Here is a 17,159-nt window from a genome sequence, read left to right on the forward strand (position 1 = left end):
CCAGGAATTCTGGGAGTTGAAGTCCACAAGTCTTGAAGCTGCCATGGTTGGAGACCCCTGAACTACAAAAGTGAAGGACACCTCTGAAAACGGCAGTTTTAAACACTCTACTTACATCCTCGTGCCCGTAAGTGCAGGCTAAGTGGAGTGCAGTGTTGCCATTATTATCCTGGGCTTCAGTGCTTGATTTATAATGTAGCAAAAGGAGCTGAAAAGAAAAAGAAAAAAGCCAATGTTATCCAGAGAAGAAGTCATAATAGGCTGATATCTGCTGGGCGTTTTATCGTTGCTGAAACCAAATGAAATTAATTAATGCCCATCTTCCCTTTCAGCCACTTTTTTGGACCAAGCTGCAAACTGGCAGGAAAACATCTCACTTTCCACTATTCAGAAACCAACGTAGGGTTACCACCAAGCTACCCAGACCTCTCTGTCAATTGGTAAACACTGCTTAGCAATCTCGAAGAACAGCTACCAAAAATAAAAATTCCTTAAGCTAGGTTGATCAGTGGAATGATTTATCTCCAGAGGTTGGGGGTGATTTTTAAGAAAAGATTGGACAGCCACCTATTTGAAATGTATATAGGGCAGGGGCAGGCAACCTTGGCTCTTTTATGACTCGTGGACTTCAACTCCCAGAATTCCTGAGCCAGCCATGCTGAGGGGAAAGGGAGAGGTTTCCATGCTGAGCCATGCTGGCTCAGGAATTCTGGGAGTTGAAGTCCATGAGTCATAAAAGAGCTAAGGTTGCCTACCCCTGGTATAAGGTTTCCTACCTGATCAGAAGGTTGGACTAGAAGACCTCCCAAAGCCCTTTAAACTCTGTTATTCTGTTAAGTTAATGCACCATTTCTGGCAAAATGGGACTTCGCCGCTGAACAACAGCATAGCCATCCTTCAGAAAGTTGCCTTAAATAACGTTTAGTACCAACCCAAGAGATTTCAAGCTACTCTGTCATTTTACATCCACCTGTTTCAATAAACTCACACACGGCCCTTGCCTTTTGCACCCTCCTTCCATTTTTCACACCTCCGTCCACACTCACTTCCAAAGAATCTTACCTTCTACCTCTGTCAACTAGAATAATACAAGATGAAGCAGCTCAACAAGAGCTACTACCTGCGAAATTCAGAGACTTTTATGGATGAGGATAATGACGACTTGAAGTCAACATTTCCAGGCTCCAGTCCTAATTGAGGTACACCCCTATCCCGCCTACTTGAGCATCTAGGAGGCACGTGCAAAAAATGGCTGACTCATGTGTTTATCCAAAGGTTGCCAAAGGAGAAATGATCGGCGGCAGGACCTCTGTTTAATAAATAAACCACTCCTTCTACAGTGCTCTTCACCTTCTCAATGAAGGCCCAACGACACCGCTGCCAATAAAAATGATTCTAAAAGCTGGAACTTTTTTTTTTTGAAACTTAAGAGCATCAAGAAACCTGACGGCGGAGAAGAGCAGAAGTGGCTGGAACAATACGGTAATGAGCAGCTTTGGAAACATCTTGACTTTTCATGGAATATAAATTTTACAACATTGAATTGTTTTCTCCAGTCCACCTCCCCACCCACCCAACTCCTCAACCAAAAAATGGTGGAAGATGCAGCTTCATCAATCAACATGTTTTATTCATGATTGGCTATTTATGGAGACATTATTGTAATCCTTGCAAAAGACAGCAGGAAGCGAGTATGGAGGAACTTAAGGCTAAATGCATCAGTTCTTTGGGCTACAGGCCAGCATCAGTATAAGTGCATTTTTTCCCCCCACATACAGGGCCAACATCTCAATTAGGTCGAGTGGGGCAACCAACTCTAGGAAGAAAGGCAAGAACAGGGATTAGAAGACAAAGGTTAGCAAAGAATCCTCCAGCTAGCAAGACCATGGCTGAGGATTCTGGGAGAGGGAGTCCACCCAGCTGAGACTGAAGAAGGTTACAGCCTCTGGTATCTAGTCCTTGACTCACAACCATTCATTTAGTGACTGTTCAAGGTTACAACAGCACTGAAAAATGTGACATGACGGTTGTTCACACGCCTGCTGCAGCATCCCTGTGATCACATGATCAAAATCCAGAGGCTGTGCAACTGGCATGTACTTAAGATGGTTGCAGCGTCCTGGGGTCATGTGATCAACCTTTTGAGCCTTCTGACCAGCAAAGTCAATGGGGAAGCCAGATTCACTTAACAACTCTGTGACTAACTTAATAACTGCAGTGATTCACCTAACAACGGTGGCAAGAGAATTCGTAAAACGGGGCAAAACAACAACTTAATCACTGTCTTGCGTAGCAATGCAAATTTGGAGCTCAATTGTGGCCGTAAGTTAACTACCTGTATTCTAAACACCCACCCACCCACCCACCCCATCATTCTGCTATTAAAGAAACCGAGCCCAGATTTTTCTTTCAGGAGAACTCAGGACTGAAAAATACCTAGATGTTCTTTTTGTCAGTCTACAATTAAAAATAGAATGACACATAGTAGCACAATGTGGTTCACAAACTGTAGCTTACTGTGACATTCTGATATCCTTTTTGACAGGCGAGATGAAGTGGGGTTGACCCGTGGTAATCCGTGGCATTGACAACCGCGCCTTTGGAGACTAACAAGTCAATTAACGAGGCTTGCCCTGGGGGAAGAGAAATTTGCTCATTATCACCCAACCAATAACATTTGGCTGTGTTGTTTTTTTAAAAAAGCCTGTTGCATTTTCAGAGTTGGTTCTGAGAAGGTGATAATTTTCTCTTTATCCTTTGTGTGCAAACAGCAATCTCTCTCCAAGCGCAGGCAGCATATTTTTCGATTCAGAGCTGAGCAACAGAACCTCCAGCAATTATTAAGTGAGGTTGATTTATTCCTGAGGGTCAGAGCTGAAGACCAACTGAAGGCCGTAAGGCAAAAAGCATCCTTTATTTAGGAACTTGGGGGCAAGCTAACTAAGCAACCTCATTACCACCAAATAAGGAATCTGCCCTCAAATGTTCAGAGGACTTTATATTGCCAAGGATATCAATGCAAGCTTTTAGGACAGGGGTCTTCAAACTTGGCCCTTTTATGACTTGTGGACTTCAACTCCCAGAATTCCTCAGCCAGCGTGAAATCCACAAGTCATAAAAGGGCCAAGTTTGAAGAGCCCTGTTTTAGGACAAGGCTCACACTCTCTCAAGGCAAGGCAAGAAACTGGAGGAACCAAAATGATTTTAAAAACCTGTTCCTTGCCAAGTCAAAAACCAAGATAACCCACTATCTATTTCCTTCTGGAAAAACCAAAATAATCAGAGGATGCAATTCAGAGAAAAGCTCCTATCTTGCAAACTGTCGCCTTGAAAATTACATCATATCATTGGGCAGACTATGGCCTTCACAATGTTGCTTCACATCCGAGCTCCCAGCATTCCCAGCTGCCCTAGCCACTTGCCACCGCAGTATCTCATAATTCAGGCCTTTTTCAATATCCTCCTTTAATTTTCCTAGCTCTTAACATAGACTGCTTAATCTTTTTTTTTTAACACAAATAATCCTTGGCATTTTTTTTTTCCTTTCTCATATGCAGTTCTCTGATGTAGGCTTTCAAAATGCAATTCTCCTTTTTTTCCAAGTTCCCTTTTTATATGTCACTCCTGTTGTTTACACAGAATGTATTTTTAAATAGCATTTAAAATATTTTTAATATTTATCAGATAGTATACCTATTTTTATTGGAGAAAATGAAATACACTTTATTTGCTGGTAGTGTTATATCCCAATTCATTTCCAGCAAAAATATTCCTTAATGAAGGGGTGTGGGTTTTTTTTGTAATCCTACTTTTTTCTTCTCTTTATTTTGCAAATGTAGATGGTTGCCCATCTCAACAAAATAACTCTGGGTAGCTAACCAAACATAATGCAAAACGAAACATATAACAGTATTAAAAATAAACATCAAAAAAGACCAAGTAATAATTTATCAAACAGCGTAAAGAAAAACATCAAGATTTGACTCTGCTGGCCTCTTTGCCCTAAAGAGTTTGAAACTTTCAGAACATCCAGCTAACAGAGCTAAAGGATTTGTGATTGTATCAGAAAAAGGTTATGCTATAACATTTGAAAAATGAAAAAAAAAATTGCAGCGCTCACCATAAATAGCAGCTACATGGAGTGGAGTAAATCCCTGATCATCTCTAGAAAATGGTGTAACAATCGAAGGATCATTCAGCTTCCTTAAAGCAGTAATAAAAGATATGATCAAACTCAAGCAGAACACAAGTATTTTAATATCCTCACAGCTTTTTATATCCACAAGAAGTACCCTATTGGGAGACAGTGGTTGTAAGGCTACAATTCCACCATCCTCTGAGCTTGCTAGCAACTCTTCTGTCAGCTTCAATCCTTTTGTCCTAAAAATAATGGCATCACCATCAGCATTGACAAATTCACCATCCATCAATTGCAAAAGGCAGCCTCTACTTGGAACAGCTTACATCCTGCGACTGATATCACTAACAGCATCAAACATCCACATCTGCCTATCCCAGGCTCTTGGCAAGTACTAGATAGGTAGATTAAAAACACCAAATCCCGTTTGAACATCTACTGTAGCTGACTGTGCGACAAACAATAATACTGGCCTATCTTTCTCAGCCTTGGGAAGGTAGCTGAATGAGCACCTGAACAATCCTTATGCACATGCAGACCATAATCTGGTATTAAATCTAAATTAAGCCACTGAAGACAGAATCAAATGCCTTAACCTTCGTTCTGAATCACTGGGGATAACTCTTGTAGAAAAATATGACTCTTACCCAGAAACTAGCTTCTCACATTTGTCACAAAAGCAGAGCGGATGGCACATGTTTTGCAAAGCATCCTTGTCGCCGTCTCCTTGGCTCAATAACCGTTCTACTTCTTCTTGGTTGCCCGAAGCAACATGCTGCAAAGAAGAATGTGAGAAGAGACACATCTGGGCAGGTTCAAAACCCAAACAAAGAAGAAAGACACCACAGGAGAAGAAAGACCTATTGAGAATCCTAAGAAGGACTCAAGGTCAGCTCTCACATCACAGCAATTGGTGGAAGAGCTGGTGTGTTTCCCTCACAAGTCACTGGTTTTATTGTCTACCATCTCTCTAACAATCCCAATTCTAGACTGCATATCCACTGTGACATCTCTGTAACTGTTAAAATGGTAAAAATGACTGGGTGTCTATTCAAGTCCTGCCGAGAACACTATGTCTTAATCTCGCTGAATAGGTATAAGCGATTTTCTCCAATTGCTATATTACATCCTATTGGAACTGTGGTTCCAATACACCTGGGGGGAAAAAACAGGTAGGAAAAGGCAGGCGTGAGATTACAAACTTAGATGTCCAGGATACATTTCCATAAGCTATTTTAAAAAGTGTAAGAATTACACCATTTATCAAGACAGGAGTGGAGTCCAAACAATACTGATTATTTGGATACTGGAAGCTTTTAAGAAGAAACTGGACAGTCATTTGTCTGCAATGGTATATAGTCTGCTGCTTGAGCAGGGGGTTGGACTAGAAGACCTCCAAAGCCCCTTCCAACTCTGTTATTCTGTTATTTGTGATAAAGACATATTTTAACTATCGCAGAACGGGTTGATCAAACCCTTTCTTAGGATCGTATAAATTTATTTGAAAATGTGGGTTGAAGCGTGGAGTCATCTCCATTTACAAGCATTCCCAAAGAAGTGGATATTTTTTTAAAAAATAAATAAATTTAAAAATCGTACATGCAACTTCAACAGCAATAAAAAGGCTACCATCAAATTGATTCAGCAGCTTCTCTGTGCCAGCAAAGCCATAATCTGCTGCAAACAAACTCTCAGCGCATTAAAGTTTAAATATTTAACTAAAGAAGGAATTTTAGGAATGTGCCCACAGAGATCACTCCTAGGAAAGCTTTCCTCCCAGCATTGTATCTCCAGCGATAGATGATTAAGTGGAAGGAGAAATCTCCCAGGCATTCTTAGAAAATAAATACGATTCCACCAATGCTGATGCTACGCTGATTAAAGCGTCCACAATTACAATTTAAAAAGCCAATTAAAGTGGCACAGGAAAAATAAGCGCTGTTCTTTGATCAACTCCAAAACACCCAATTTTAGTCCACAGGTAGCAGCGGAAGACAGTCCTCCAACGGGTTGCAAGGGAAAGCATAATATTTTCCTAATTCTTGCTGCGCTAATCCAACAGCTCTGTAATCCAAACCTTAAACAAGCAGTCTATCGGGGTGGTAGACAGTTGAGAGAGAAGATTCATTCTTTGTCTTAAGAACAGCTTTTCACTGAATCCTTCAGATGCCTACAAAAGGAAAAGGGAGAGAGGGAAGCTATTAGCAAGGAGAAATATTTAACAGAAAACAGGTATTTGTAACCCTCTTTTTTCCACTGGTTTAGCAGACGTCAGATCCATTTAAACTGGTGAATTCCAGTTTAAAGCCCAACTCTCAAAATTGGACACTACCGATTTTTCTAGCACCGAAGGGTGGATTTTCAGCTTTAATTTAACCAATGAACAAAATGAATTCCAACTTTCAACCAAAAGCTTACATATACGTAGAATCCTAAAAAAAAAAGTGAGCATTAAGAAAAATAAAATCACCACCAAAGAAAGAACCACAATGTCATCCAAGAAAACGTCTGTATTTTTACCAGCTATGTTACTGATTAGATGTATATCCTTCCTCTTTTAGAGAAGCTCAATGTGGCATGCATAAGGGGTCCTTTTTAATCTTACAATGCAGCTCAGCAAGGGGTGTGATAACTTAAGTATGCCAAGTATTCTTCTGCAGTAGATTACTGTAAATCAGGGCCTCCTGCTTGTTGTCCAACACCTTAACCATTACCCCGCATTGTCTCCAGTTTTATAATATTAAACGTTTGAGCATAATCTGCACGTGACAGAGCATCACTTAAGATCCAGTCTGATGGAACACAGTTTTCCTTGCTCAAAGACGGCCCTATTTCTAATTTTTGTATCAGTATGGATTTGTGGCCAAAGATCAGAGTTGCATCGACATTAACTATTCTCAGACAGGAATTATAATTAAATTTTCTTATTTAAGAGTCTTCTCGCAATAAAGTTTTTAATCAGCTGCATTCACACTATTTTTTACAGAATACAAACATTGATGCAGGTAATCCTTGACTTACAAGGAGCCGTGCTAGCACAGTGGTTAGAAAGCAGTATTGCAGGCTAATCCTGCCGGCTGCCAGTAGTTCAATCCTGACCGGTTCAAGATGGACTCAGCTTTTCATCCTTCCATGGTTGATAAAATGAGGACCCAGATTGTTGGGGGCAACATGCGGACTCTCTAAACCACTTAGAGAGGGCTCTAAAGCACTAAGAAGCAGTATAGAAGTCTAGGTGCTAGTGCTATGGCTACAACCACAATTGGAACTAGAATTTCTGTGGCTAACCAGGGTGGTTAAAATAAGTCGCAGGTTTGCAACCTTTTTTTTTGCTGAAGTTGCTAAGCAAATCATTGCAGTTGTTAATTTAGCTTCCTTCATTGACTCTGCATATTGGAAGCTATCTGGGAAAGTTGCAAAAGGCGATCACCTGACCCCGGGATGCTGCAACTGTCATAAATACATGCCAAGCACCTAAATTTTGATCATGTGATGATCAGGGATGCTGTGATAGTTGTGTGAGGACTGGTTATAAATCTTTTTAATGCCGTTCTAACTTTCTTACTAAATTACTACTGCTAATCAGTGCTTTTTTTGTAAAAGAAAAAGGTGCCGGAACTCACACATGTCATACAACCTGCGTTGCCTACCCTACAAAGTTCCATCCAAAAAAGGTGCCGGAACTCCATTCTGAGCGTTCTATGAGAAAAAAAGCTCTGCTGCTAATAGATGTTTAATGCCCTTGTCTACTGCTGCTTATTTTACTATAAAGGTGATTTTCGGCTGAGTAATTGTCTCCCAGGAAGGTAAAATGTAGAGGGTCAACTGTGAAGTGACATGTTGAACAGGTAAGAGAAAGAGAGCTGTTAACAATAATAGAGTGCAACTCTCTAGAGAGAAGATACATCAGGCAAAGCTGGGATGCCTTTGAGTTTTTGATTGGTAGTTCGTGTGTGAACTTATTGTGGTTTGTAAACCATCATTTGTAGTTACCATAAAATATGAACTTGACCAAGGCTCAACACGTTTTATAATCGGCCATGCTCTGATGACATAGTTCATATATATTCTAAGCTAATATGCTTGTCTATAAGAAAGGTTTGATTTGATCTGCATTAAGCTAAATGCAAATAAAATGATTGTGCTCAGCACATGAGGTCAGCTAACCAGTAATGCTATAGATCAGGGGTGTCAAACTGCCGGCCCGCAGGCCGAGTGCATCATACGAAGGCCATGCTCACCCCAGCTGCGGCAATGCAAAAAAAGTCACGATACGTCAAGACACATCACGTGATGTGGTGAGTTTGACATCCATGCTACAGATGATGATTTCATTTGCTGAAGACTTCCCACCCCACGTTTCACCTTGGAACAGGCAACCTGGTGCCCTCTGGGTATTTCAGGTAGCCATTTCAGAAATCCTTGGGTACAAGGTCAACAAAACACTGGAGTCAAGGATGAGAAACTCAGTCCTTTTAGGTGTGTCATTAACTTTCAACAGATCCTGACAGCACAGCCCATGCAGAGCAGAAGTCCAACATCTTTGGTGAATGCTTGGCTGGAGAAGGCACTTTTTACATTTTATAACCCAGGAGATTATATCCCTATCTTTTTTTTCCCCCTCTCAAATCTCAGAATTGCGGCTTGTGTCAAGACCAATTGCGGTCCGGTTGGTAATGAAGCAACATTAGCAAGTCAGCTTAGATCAATTCCAGTTGATAAATAATATTGCTTATTCCCTTTTCTTACACCACACCACCCCAATCCAGTTCAGATTGAGATATATACTTTGCTAAATCATTTTGGCTTAATCTGACTCTGCACAAGATAGCAGCTTATTTTCAAGCAGTAAAGGGGAAGAGCCAGCACCTCAAGCTCCCAACGTACATCTTATCAAACAGTTTCCTTACTTCCTAAGCCATATAGCAAATAGGTTGAGTAAGCTACAGTTCAGTTTCCCAGGCTAAATCTATCATGTAAGCATGGCATTGGGGATTTAAATATTTGTATTTACTGTTTTTAGTCGGGCATATGTTTAATTTTCTTTTAACTTTTGTATTTTTGTATTTTTTATATATTTGCCCTGTTCACCGCCCTGAGTCCTTCGGGAGAAGGGCGGTATATAAATAAAATAATAATAATTATTATTATTATTATTATTATTATTATTATTATTATTATTATTATTATTATTATTATTATTTATTAAATGCAAGTTAAGGCAAAGAGGTTGAAGCATGAAACTCATGGAATTGATAACACTGCAAATCCAAAAGAAACACACATACAACCATTCGTGGCTTGCCCTCCATCTTCTAACATCTGAAATAAGTTTTAAAAACTGAGGGGTAGGGAGCTGCATTTAGGCAAAAGTACCAACGAAAAAAATTTAAACAAGTACTGGGAAACTGGGCGTCTTTTACTGACTCGTTTTACTTTTAAAAAAACGGCACTCAATTCTCCAATTTATCAATGTATTTTATTTTACAGAAGGCAGCAAACATCTCCATCATCCCGACACATTTTTGCCTTCGACTTCTTCAGAGATTAGCAGAGTAACAAGTTATGAACAATCATCAAACTAGCAGCAGGCAAACTATTAAAAAGCACAACCATTTAATTCTATTCCACACATCATCTTCCTTTTTTTTTTAAATTTAACATGGCTTCAAGATTTAACAAGCAACCGTTGTGGACCAACCTCTGCCATTTTAGAAAGGAAAAGACAAGTGACACAAGTTTGCTTGAGAAGATAACCCATCAAGAAGCAAAGTGAAAGCCTTGCCAAAGTGATTTAGAAGTGCAGAAGAGGTGTGAAACGTTTTTCCCAGAAAAGAGCCCCAAGGCCTTCAAACATCAAGTGATCCAAACCAAGCCATTAACCTCCCCCCCCCACCTAAGTTCCATTCTTTGTAGATGGCTCACAGGTGCAGCTTTGATTCAGGAACCACGTCCATCTCCAGCTTCGATTCAGATCAGGAGCACCTAAGGTTTTGGAAGTTTTTGTTGTCATCAACTGTGTAGCAACTCTATTGTCTAAAGCAGAAATGAGGTACCTGTGGCTCTCCAAAATTGACCAACTAAAACTTCCAACCCATGTATTTTGGACCATGGACGAGGGTCTTAAAAGCCCTTTTGCTTCATGTCACGGAAAAATTCAACGCTAGCTTAGACTCCAGAATGCTACGTTATCTAGCATTCTGCATTTGGAGTGATTAGGTAAAACAGGCATTCTACATTAGAAAGGGCACCAGGCTAACTGACTTGGGGGGGAAGGGGTGTCATACCAGTTCAGGGACAAGATATAAGCCATATTCTAGCAGTGGCCAGGTCCATAGCCCACCTGAGGTGGACATTTCAGTGATACTGAAATGTGCCTTAGGCCTCCACATGATTTTAAGACATGTGTTTTATTCTGCAAACACCCTAACAATTACAGAAACGGAGGAGGTGATAATGATTTTATGGCTGTAAGAATATTTCCAGTCACAAAAGGAATACTGGCCGGTGGATTAAAGTCCAATCAGGGGAAAACTATGGCCACCCAGAGTTGATTGATTGACATGGGCAGCCATAGAAATTGAACAAAATAAATAAACTTTGCTGTGCCTTCAGCTGCTGTGAAAGAGGTCCTTGGCATTTTCAGGGTATAATTGTTGATGCTTTATCACACTGCATCCAACTTTCAAGTTAAATGCAGAGCAACAGAAGCTGCTAGATTTTCATTAGATGGCACAAACCTGAACGAAAAGGCAGGGTGACCTACAGTAAATGAAGCCATCTAGCAGCACTTTGAAGTTAAAAATGAATCATTATTATGGTTAAAATCTGCCAGCTATCCCTATATTCGTTCCAGAAAAGACCTTCCCTATCCACCAGCTTTTTAAAATTATCTTTTAAAAATTATCTTCAGAATGCCTTCAAAGCATTAGTGCTTTCTGAACTATCTCTACAATATCTGCTATGATTTTATTGACATGTTGACAACACTTTCCACAAGCCAAACAAGTTACTGCTGGCAGAAAATCACTGTAACTTGGCTGTATGTTTTGACATACAAATGTTGGATTTAGCACTTCACTCACACTCACTCAGCCCAGAATGTAAAGCTGTTCAAATATATTCCACTTAATGCATCAGCATGGCCCTAAACAATTTGGCTAGGCTCAGAAAACTGAAACCTAAAGGTGACTTTTTAACTCTAAAAAAGGACTAACGTAATCCTAAATCAATGGTACTTTGAAATAATCCATCTCTGGATGGCCCTCTGTGAACTGTTGACACAGGCTAACTTTTGGTGTCACAGGAGGAGACAGATTTATTAAATGCATGCCAGATTACAATCAAATGAAGTCTGGTTCCATATATTCAATCAAAACCTATTCTGTCTTGGCCCCATCTATAGGTAATCCTCGACTTACAGCCACTTGTTTAGTGAAGTTAACAACGGCCCTGAAAAAAGTGACTTACCACCGTTTTTCACACTTATGACCGTCGCAAGAGCCCCATGGTCACGTGATCAAAATTTGGACACTTGGCAACTGGCATATTTTTAAGAGAATCGCAATGTCCTGGGGAGGGGGGGAGTGTTACGTGATCCTCTTTTGCGACCTTCTGACAAGCAAAGTCAATGGGGGAAGCCAGATTAACTTAACAACCAGGTTACTAAACTCATCAGCTGCAGCAACTCGCTTAACAAAAATGGCAAGAAAGGTTGTAAAGCGTACCAAAACTCACTTAACGAATAGCCTCGAAAGATTTTTGGAAGGCCTTTGCTTTTCATCCTTCTTCTACCTTCCATTGACCAGTGGAGTCTAATGACGACCGATAATAATAATAGCAGTGCTGCACAATTATTGCAAAGATACGACGCAACTTTTATCTCTGTTTTTAAAATTGTAATATGGTAACTGTTTTTGGGCTCACATGTGATTGATTGTAAGTTGAGGACCACCTGGATTGGAATGCCAGACAAAAATAATAAAAACAGGCTCCTGCCTTAGGAGCTGATTTCTGTTAAGTACATAAAAGCCTACATCTACAAGTGAGATGAATGGAACAGCAAAGCCACCTTTACACAAGGATTTTTCCTGCAGGGTAGAATTTCCAGTCTGGGTTTCTCCTTCATGCTCTTTGCAAGCACAAAGGTTTATTTTACCTCAAGCCTTTATAATTCGCCAGCCTAAGGCTTCGGTTACTAAAATGCTTGAGTGGCCTACACAAGATAATGACCCGCTTTGGCAAATGAAATACATTTGAGAGCTACTCTCTGGGCTCCTTTGATAACATGGCTAGAATCCTGCAGACCTACAAAAAGGGGACACTGTTAGAGAGATTGTCCGGCTGGGATAGGATATACAGCATTACAGGGACTTACCGGTGTCCTGTCAGAAAGATTTCCTAGACGGATATATTCTATTGCAGCCTCAACTGAGGTCAAGCAATATCCCAGTTCATCCTTTGCTGAGCTGCAAAATCTGAAGTTTTTGATGTAGGTCAGGTTGGCCATCCTAGACAGGGAATAAAAGTACATAAGCAGTTCTCAGGTAGCAAAAAAAAACCCCACCAATTTGCTCAACTGGGGACCCTATTTTTATCCATTAAAAGCGCTTACAACATTTCTGCATATTTTGATTATATAATCTCTATTCCAGTTAAAGAAAATATGCTCCAATGATGTTTAGCTCTTGAGCTTTATTTTTTGCCTAGTATCACCCTGCTATAAAACTCGCCACTATGAATTTAGTACAAAACTCTGAAAAGGCGCCACAGAGTATTGTGTGGTGCACATGCAGAAAAATGTGTGAGCTTTTAATCCTTGGTTTTGACAGTCAAGACACAAAGAATTAAAAAACAGCTTTAAGTTAAAACTGACATCCCAGAACCTGAGTATATTTCTAATGCACATAATCCATGTAATCCATGGAAATACAGCAGTTTAAGCAGCAGATGTTTCGTTTCCATCCACACATCACGCCGAATAATAGTCAAGGTCCCTTTCATAACATCCTATGCACATTCCAAAAATCCATGACCAAAAATACATAATGTTTGAGCTGGAGGAACTGCTGATGCCTGAAAGCAGCAAAAAACGTATGTGTACTGTTTAGTATTCAGAAGATATTGGCATTTTTATGTGCCGCTGCTGTTAAATTATTATTATGCTTGGGATGGATGACCTTAGATCATCAGTGCTACATCATCATCATCACCACCATCATCTAGCATTGATGATGCTACCTAGTTTCAGTAATGAAATGTTTGCAAGAAAACAAGCTCACAGAGCATTGATGACCCCTCATTTCTGGACCATTTGAAGCACATGAGTGGCTTTCAGAAGCCTCACGTGAAACATACTGCAATACTTGAGCTCTGAGGTTCAGTGAGAGTATGATTTTAGGGAGTGTGGTTATAATGTCCTGTTCAAGGAGGATTCTCTAATGGTGTTTCATCAGAGCACTGATGATGTTGCCTAGTTTGGGTAACAAAATGTCTCCTCGGGAGGAAAGCCATGGCAAATCTAGACAGCACACTAAAAAGCAGAGACATCACCCTGTCAACAAAAGTGTGTATAGTCAAGGCTATGGTCTTCCCAGTTGCAATGTATGGCTGTGAAAGCTGGACCATAAGAAAGGCTGAGCGCCAAAGAATTGAGGCCTTTGAACTATGGTGCTGGAGAAGACTCCTGAGAGTCCCTTGGACTGCAAGGCGATCAAACCGGTCAGTCCTAGAGGAGATCAACCCTGACTGCTCTTTAGAAGGACAGATCCTGAAGCTAAAACTCAAATACTTTGGCCACCTAATGAGAAGGAAGGACTCACTGGAGAAGAGCCTAATGCTGGGAAAGATGGAGGGCAAGAGAAGAAGGGGACGACAGAGAATGAGGTGGCTGGATGGAGTCACTGAAGCAGTAGACATGAGCTTAAAGGGACTCCAGAAGATGGTAGAGGACAGGAAGGCCTGGAGGAATGCTGTCCATGGGGTCGCGAAGGGTCGGACACGACTTCGCAACTAACAACAACAAATAATTCTCCTTTATAGGATTCTTTCAAACAGGGAAAGCAAGCTACATACCAATTAGGAATTTCTGTTTTCACAAGGAGATAGAGCAACACAGAGAGAAGATCATCGGCACACATGGTCTCCATGTTAACTGAACGGGAAAGAGAGAAGAAAAGAAATGCAGCTTATTTAGAAAGAATATCTCCATCTTTCTATTTAGGCATTTTAGAAATACGTTAGAAGGTTTCCTAAGACTATAGATCGACAATGCCAAATCTAAATAAAATTATAAATTAATGACAAATCTAACAACAATTTGTAGCAGTTTTGAAATGGCAAGATTCAAGAGCTTTGTTCTCCCATGAAGCTACTGCACCGTACTTTACTCCCTGTAAAATATTGTTTCTCGGCTGTAGCAATTTGAAAATATGTGCAGGATTCAACTCCCAGAATTCCCCAGCCATCTATTCAAACCTTCACCATCAGGCCAAGGATTAAGAGGACTTGAGCACAAAGTCTAGAGGTTCAACCACTACTAGTGAATTATAGTTTTCATTCCAACGCTCGCATTGCATGTCTCCATATAGTGAAAAGTGACTTCCTTGCAAACGTTCCGTTCGGTCCTCCATTTTCCATGTAAGTAACGCAAAGCACAATCTGGACCTGGATTTAAAAGCACACGGACGATGCTTTCAAGAGGGCAGAGAAGCCACTCCTTGGAACGGTGACTTCATCTCCGTAGTGACTCACCTCTTTGACTTGGAGAATGCATGATGATTTGGACCACTTTGCGCAAGCACAGGAGCTTCTGTTGTGGAGAGGTGCACTTGTTCAACTGCCCGAGTTCTCGCTTGGCACGTGGGATGTTGAAACTGGAAACGGCACGGTCAGAAAGAAAAACGGCTTAGCGTGCAAAATAAAAGGACGTAACTTCTCAAAAGATATACAGGTAGTTCTCGACTTAGCAACCAAAATTGAGCCTGTAATTATGGTCTTAAGTCACGATGGTCATTAAGCGGGTCATCACGTGACCATGCCCAATTCTATAGCCTTTTTGCAGTGATCGTTAAGTGAATATAGCGGTTGCTAAGCAAACCTTTTGTTCATTGCGGGATGTTTGCTGCTGGAAACTTAAAGTAAATGCTGGTTTACACAACAGTTTCAGTGTTCATATATCCAAAATGAAAAACAGCCCAATGTTGCTGTGAGCGAAAAGTTAGGCCAAGATCTATTTAAGGCAGGAATAGCAAATGACATCCTTTGGGTCACTGGTCCTTTTAAAACCAGTGAAACTCTCTTAATAGAAATTCATGAACCCTTCCATTCTTTCTTTGAAGAAGCAAGAAGTTGGCCTAAGAGCTGCCTCTTGTTTTCCCAGGTTTGTCCATTCTTTCTTCGCTCTTCCCAGGAAGAAAATAAAACAAAACTCAACTGTGCTAGGAAAATCCTTTAAAAAAAGAGTTGGGAACTCACCTGAACTCAGGCTTGATACCCAGGTCTTTCTGCTGGAGGTCTTGTAAACTTCGGGTGATTTTGTTGAAAGCTGCATCCTAAGCAGGGAAGACATCAGTGTAAATCCCTGGCAGAAGAGGCTTTTAACAGAACTTAATTTACCAACCTAGTACCCCTGAATAACTATAAGTCCAGTGACTATCACTCAACCTACATTTTTTTGATGAAAAGAAAAGAAACTAACAAAATCCAAAGCCTCAAGCGGAAACTGCACTAATATCAGCAAAGCTCGTACAGTAGCCCAGCTCCCTGCCTCGAAGGCATGCCACCATCCAAGCAAAAGGTGACCAAACTATTCCTCAATGGCTTGAAAAGCTGGTAGATGGGCATCTTTTGGTGCATGGATGTATTACTGCCTTCTTGTAAGAATGAAATTGTTCACTGCCCAGAGCCCCTCTCCAAGTGGTGGGCAGTTAGGAAATATAAAATATAAATACGGATGATGTCCTCTCCAACTTCTAGGACTTCAGGTAGGGTGCCATTAAATGGTCCAGGAAGATGCTTTAGATCAGATTTGCCCCTTTAATTCTAGGAAACTTCTCCCCTGGTTTACCCAAGTTCTCATGCAGAGTTCTCACTCCCAAGTTGTCACATTGAAAATCCCACATGGATTTGGCAAGGAATGTCCGTTCAGTGCATTGAGAACCCTTCCTAACAATGCAACGATTCTTATATTCCAGCCTGGAGAATACTACATCTGTATTTCCCAAAGTAACTTTGGCACCTGGAGGACCCCCTGGCACATCTGGGTACCTACCTCACTGGCTTCAATGGTCCCCACGTATTTGAAGATGACATCATAGAGAGAGTGATGGATATACATCTGTACCAAGGGAGAAAAGCAAAGAAAGGATGCTGAAGGTTTGCCCAAAGGGGAACCAAGATCCTACTGACACCCCCCCCCCCAGCATACTCACATCCACAGCTTGTTTCATCAGGTTCATCTGAAGTTCCTGCTTTGCAAGCATTCTCTAAATTATTCGAGAGAGGGAGAAAACAAAATGAATCTGAAGGTTTCCTAAGAAACACACAGTCCACATCTGTAACATGCCCACATTTGTACTTACAAGGTGGGAATCTCTCAACAGCTGCTGGATGCATTTGGTGTAGAGGGCATTCACAGAATCCTGAAGATCAAAGCAAAGTGCATTGAGAAAACTAGAGGAGGGGGGGGGAGAAGTATTCAAGCATTTAACAATGCCAGCCAAGTCTCATTGGAATAATTAAACAGATTGATAGGACAATTATAAAAGAATGTTGCAATTGTGTACATCAGTGGTTCTCAATCTTTTCTTCCCCATGGACCCTTTAAATACCTTTTATGGCAACGGACCATGGCTACGGACCATCAAGATTTAAATTATAACATTTCTTCAAACCTTCGTGGACCCCGTGACATTGTGGCCCCCCCTCCCAGGGGTCTGAGGACCACAGATTGAGAACCACTGGTGTACATTATTTAGTGATACATCTGAGGCACTCTCAAAAAACTGCCCACAGACATTTT

At 40.8% G+C, this 17,159-nt stretch overlaps 2 protein-coding genes across 6 annotated transcripts in view; one reads left to right on the forward strand and one right to left on the reverse strand.

Moving 5' to 3' along the window:
* The window catches only part of PDCD5 (programmed cell death 5), a 29,586-nt gene extending 21,652 nt beyond the window's left edge, over positions 1-7,934 (forward strand). The window contains exon 7 of one of the 2 annotated variants that reach the window (XR_014027538.1): positions 7,911-7,934. The gene's annotated coding sequence lies outside the window, so the exon portion shown is untranslated. Of the gene's footprint in view, positions 1-332; positions 395-7,910 lie in introns of those variants that run through there. The other variant, XR_014027539.1, reaches the window with a different exon arrangement.
* Positions 1-17,159, reverse strand: part of ANKRD27 (ankyrin repeat domain 27) — a 37,451-nt gene that overhangs the window by 13,568 nt on the left and 6,724 nt on the right. For all 4 annotated transcript variants that reach the window (XM_081336240.1, XM_081336242.1, XM_081336241.1 and 1 more), the window contains 12 exons: positions 16,720-16,779; positions 16,570-16,623; positions 16,410-16,475; positions 15,614-15,690; positions 14,891-15,012; positions 14,213-14,291; positions 12,516-12,648; positions 6,216-6,308; positions 4,786-4,913; positions 4,121-4,203; positions 2,518-2,633; positions 116-208 (listed from right to left, as the gene is read on the reverse strand). In XM_081336240.1, the coding sequence (XP_081192366.1) occupies positions 116-208; positions 2,518-2,633; positions 4,121-4,203; positions 4,786-4,913; positions 6,216-6,308; positions 12,516-12,648; positions 14,213-14,291; positions 14,891-15,012; positions 15,614-15,690; positions 16,410-16,475; positions 16,570-16,623; positions 16,720-16,779 (1,104 nt within the window). The remainder of the gene's footprint in view (positions 1-115; positions 209-2,517; positions 2,634-4,120; positions 4,204-4,785; positions 4,914-6,215; positions 6,309-12,515; positions 12,649-14,212; positions 14,292-14,890; positions 15,013-15,613; positions 15,691-16,409; positions 16,476-16,569; positions 16,624-16,719; positions 16,780-17,159) is intronic.

This window comes from Vipera berus (assembly GCF_964194415.1).
Source record: "Vipera berus genome assembly, chromosome: 10".
Lineage (NCBI taxonomy): Eukaryota > Metazoa > Chordata > Lepidosauria > Squamata > Viperidae > Vipera > Vipera berus.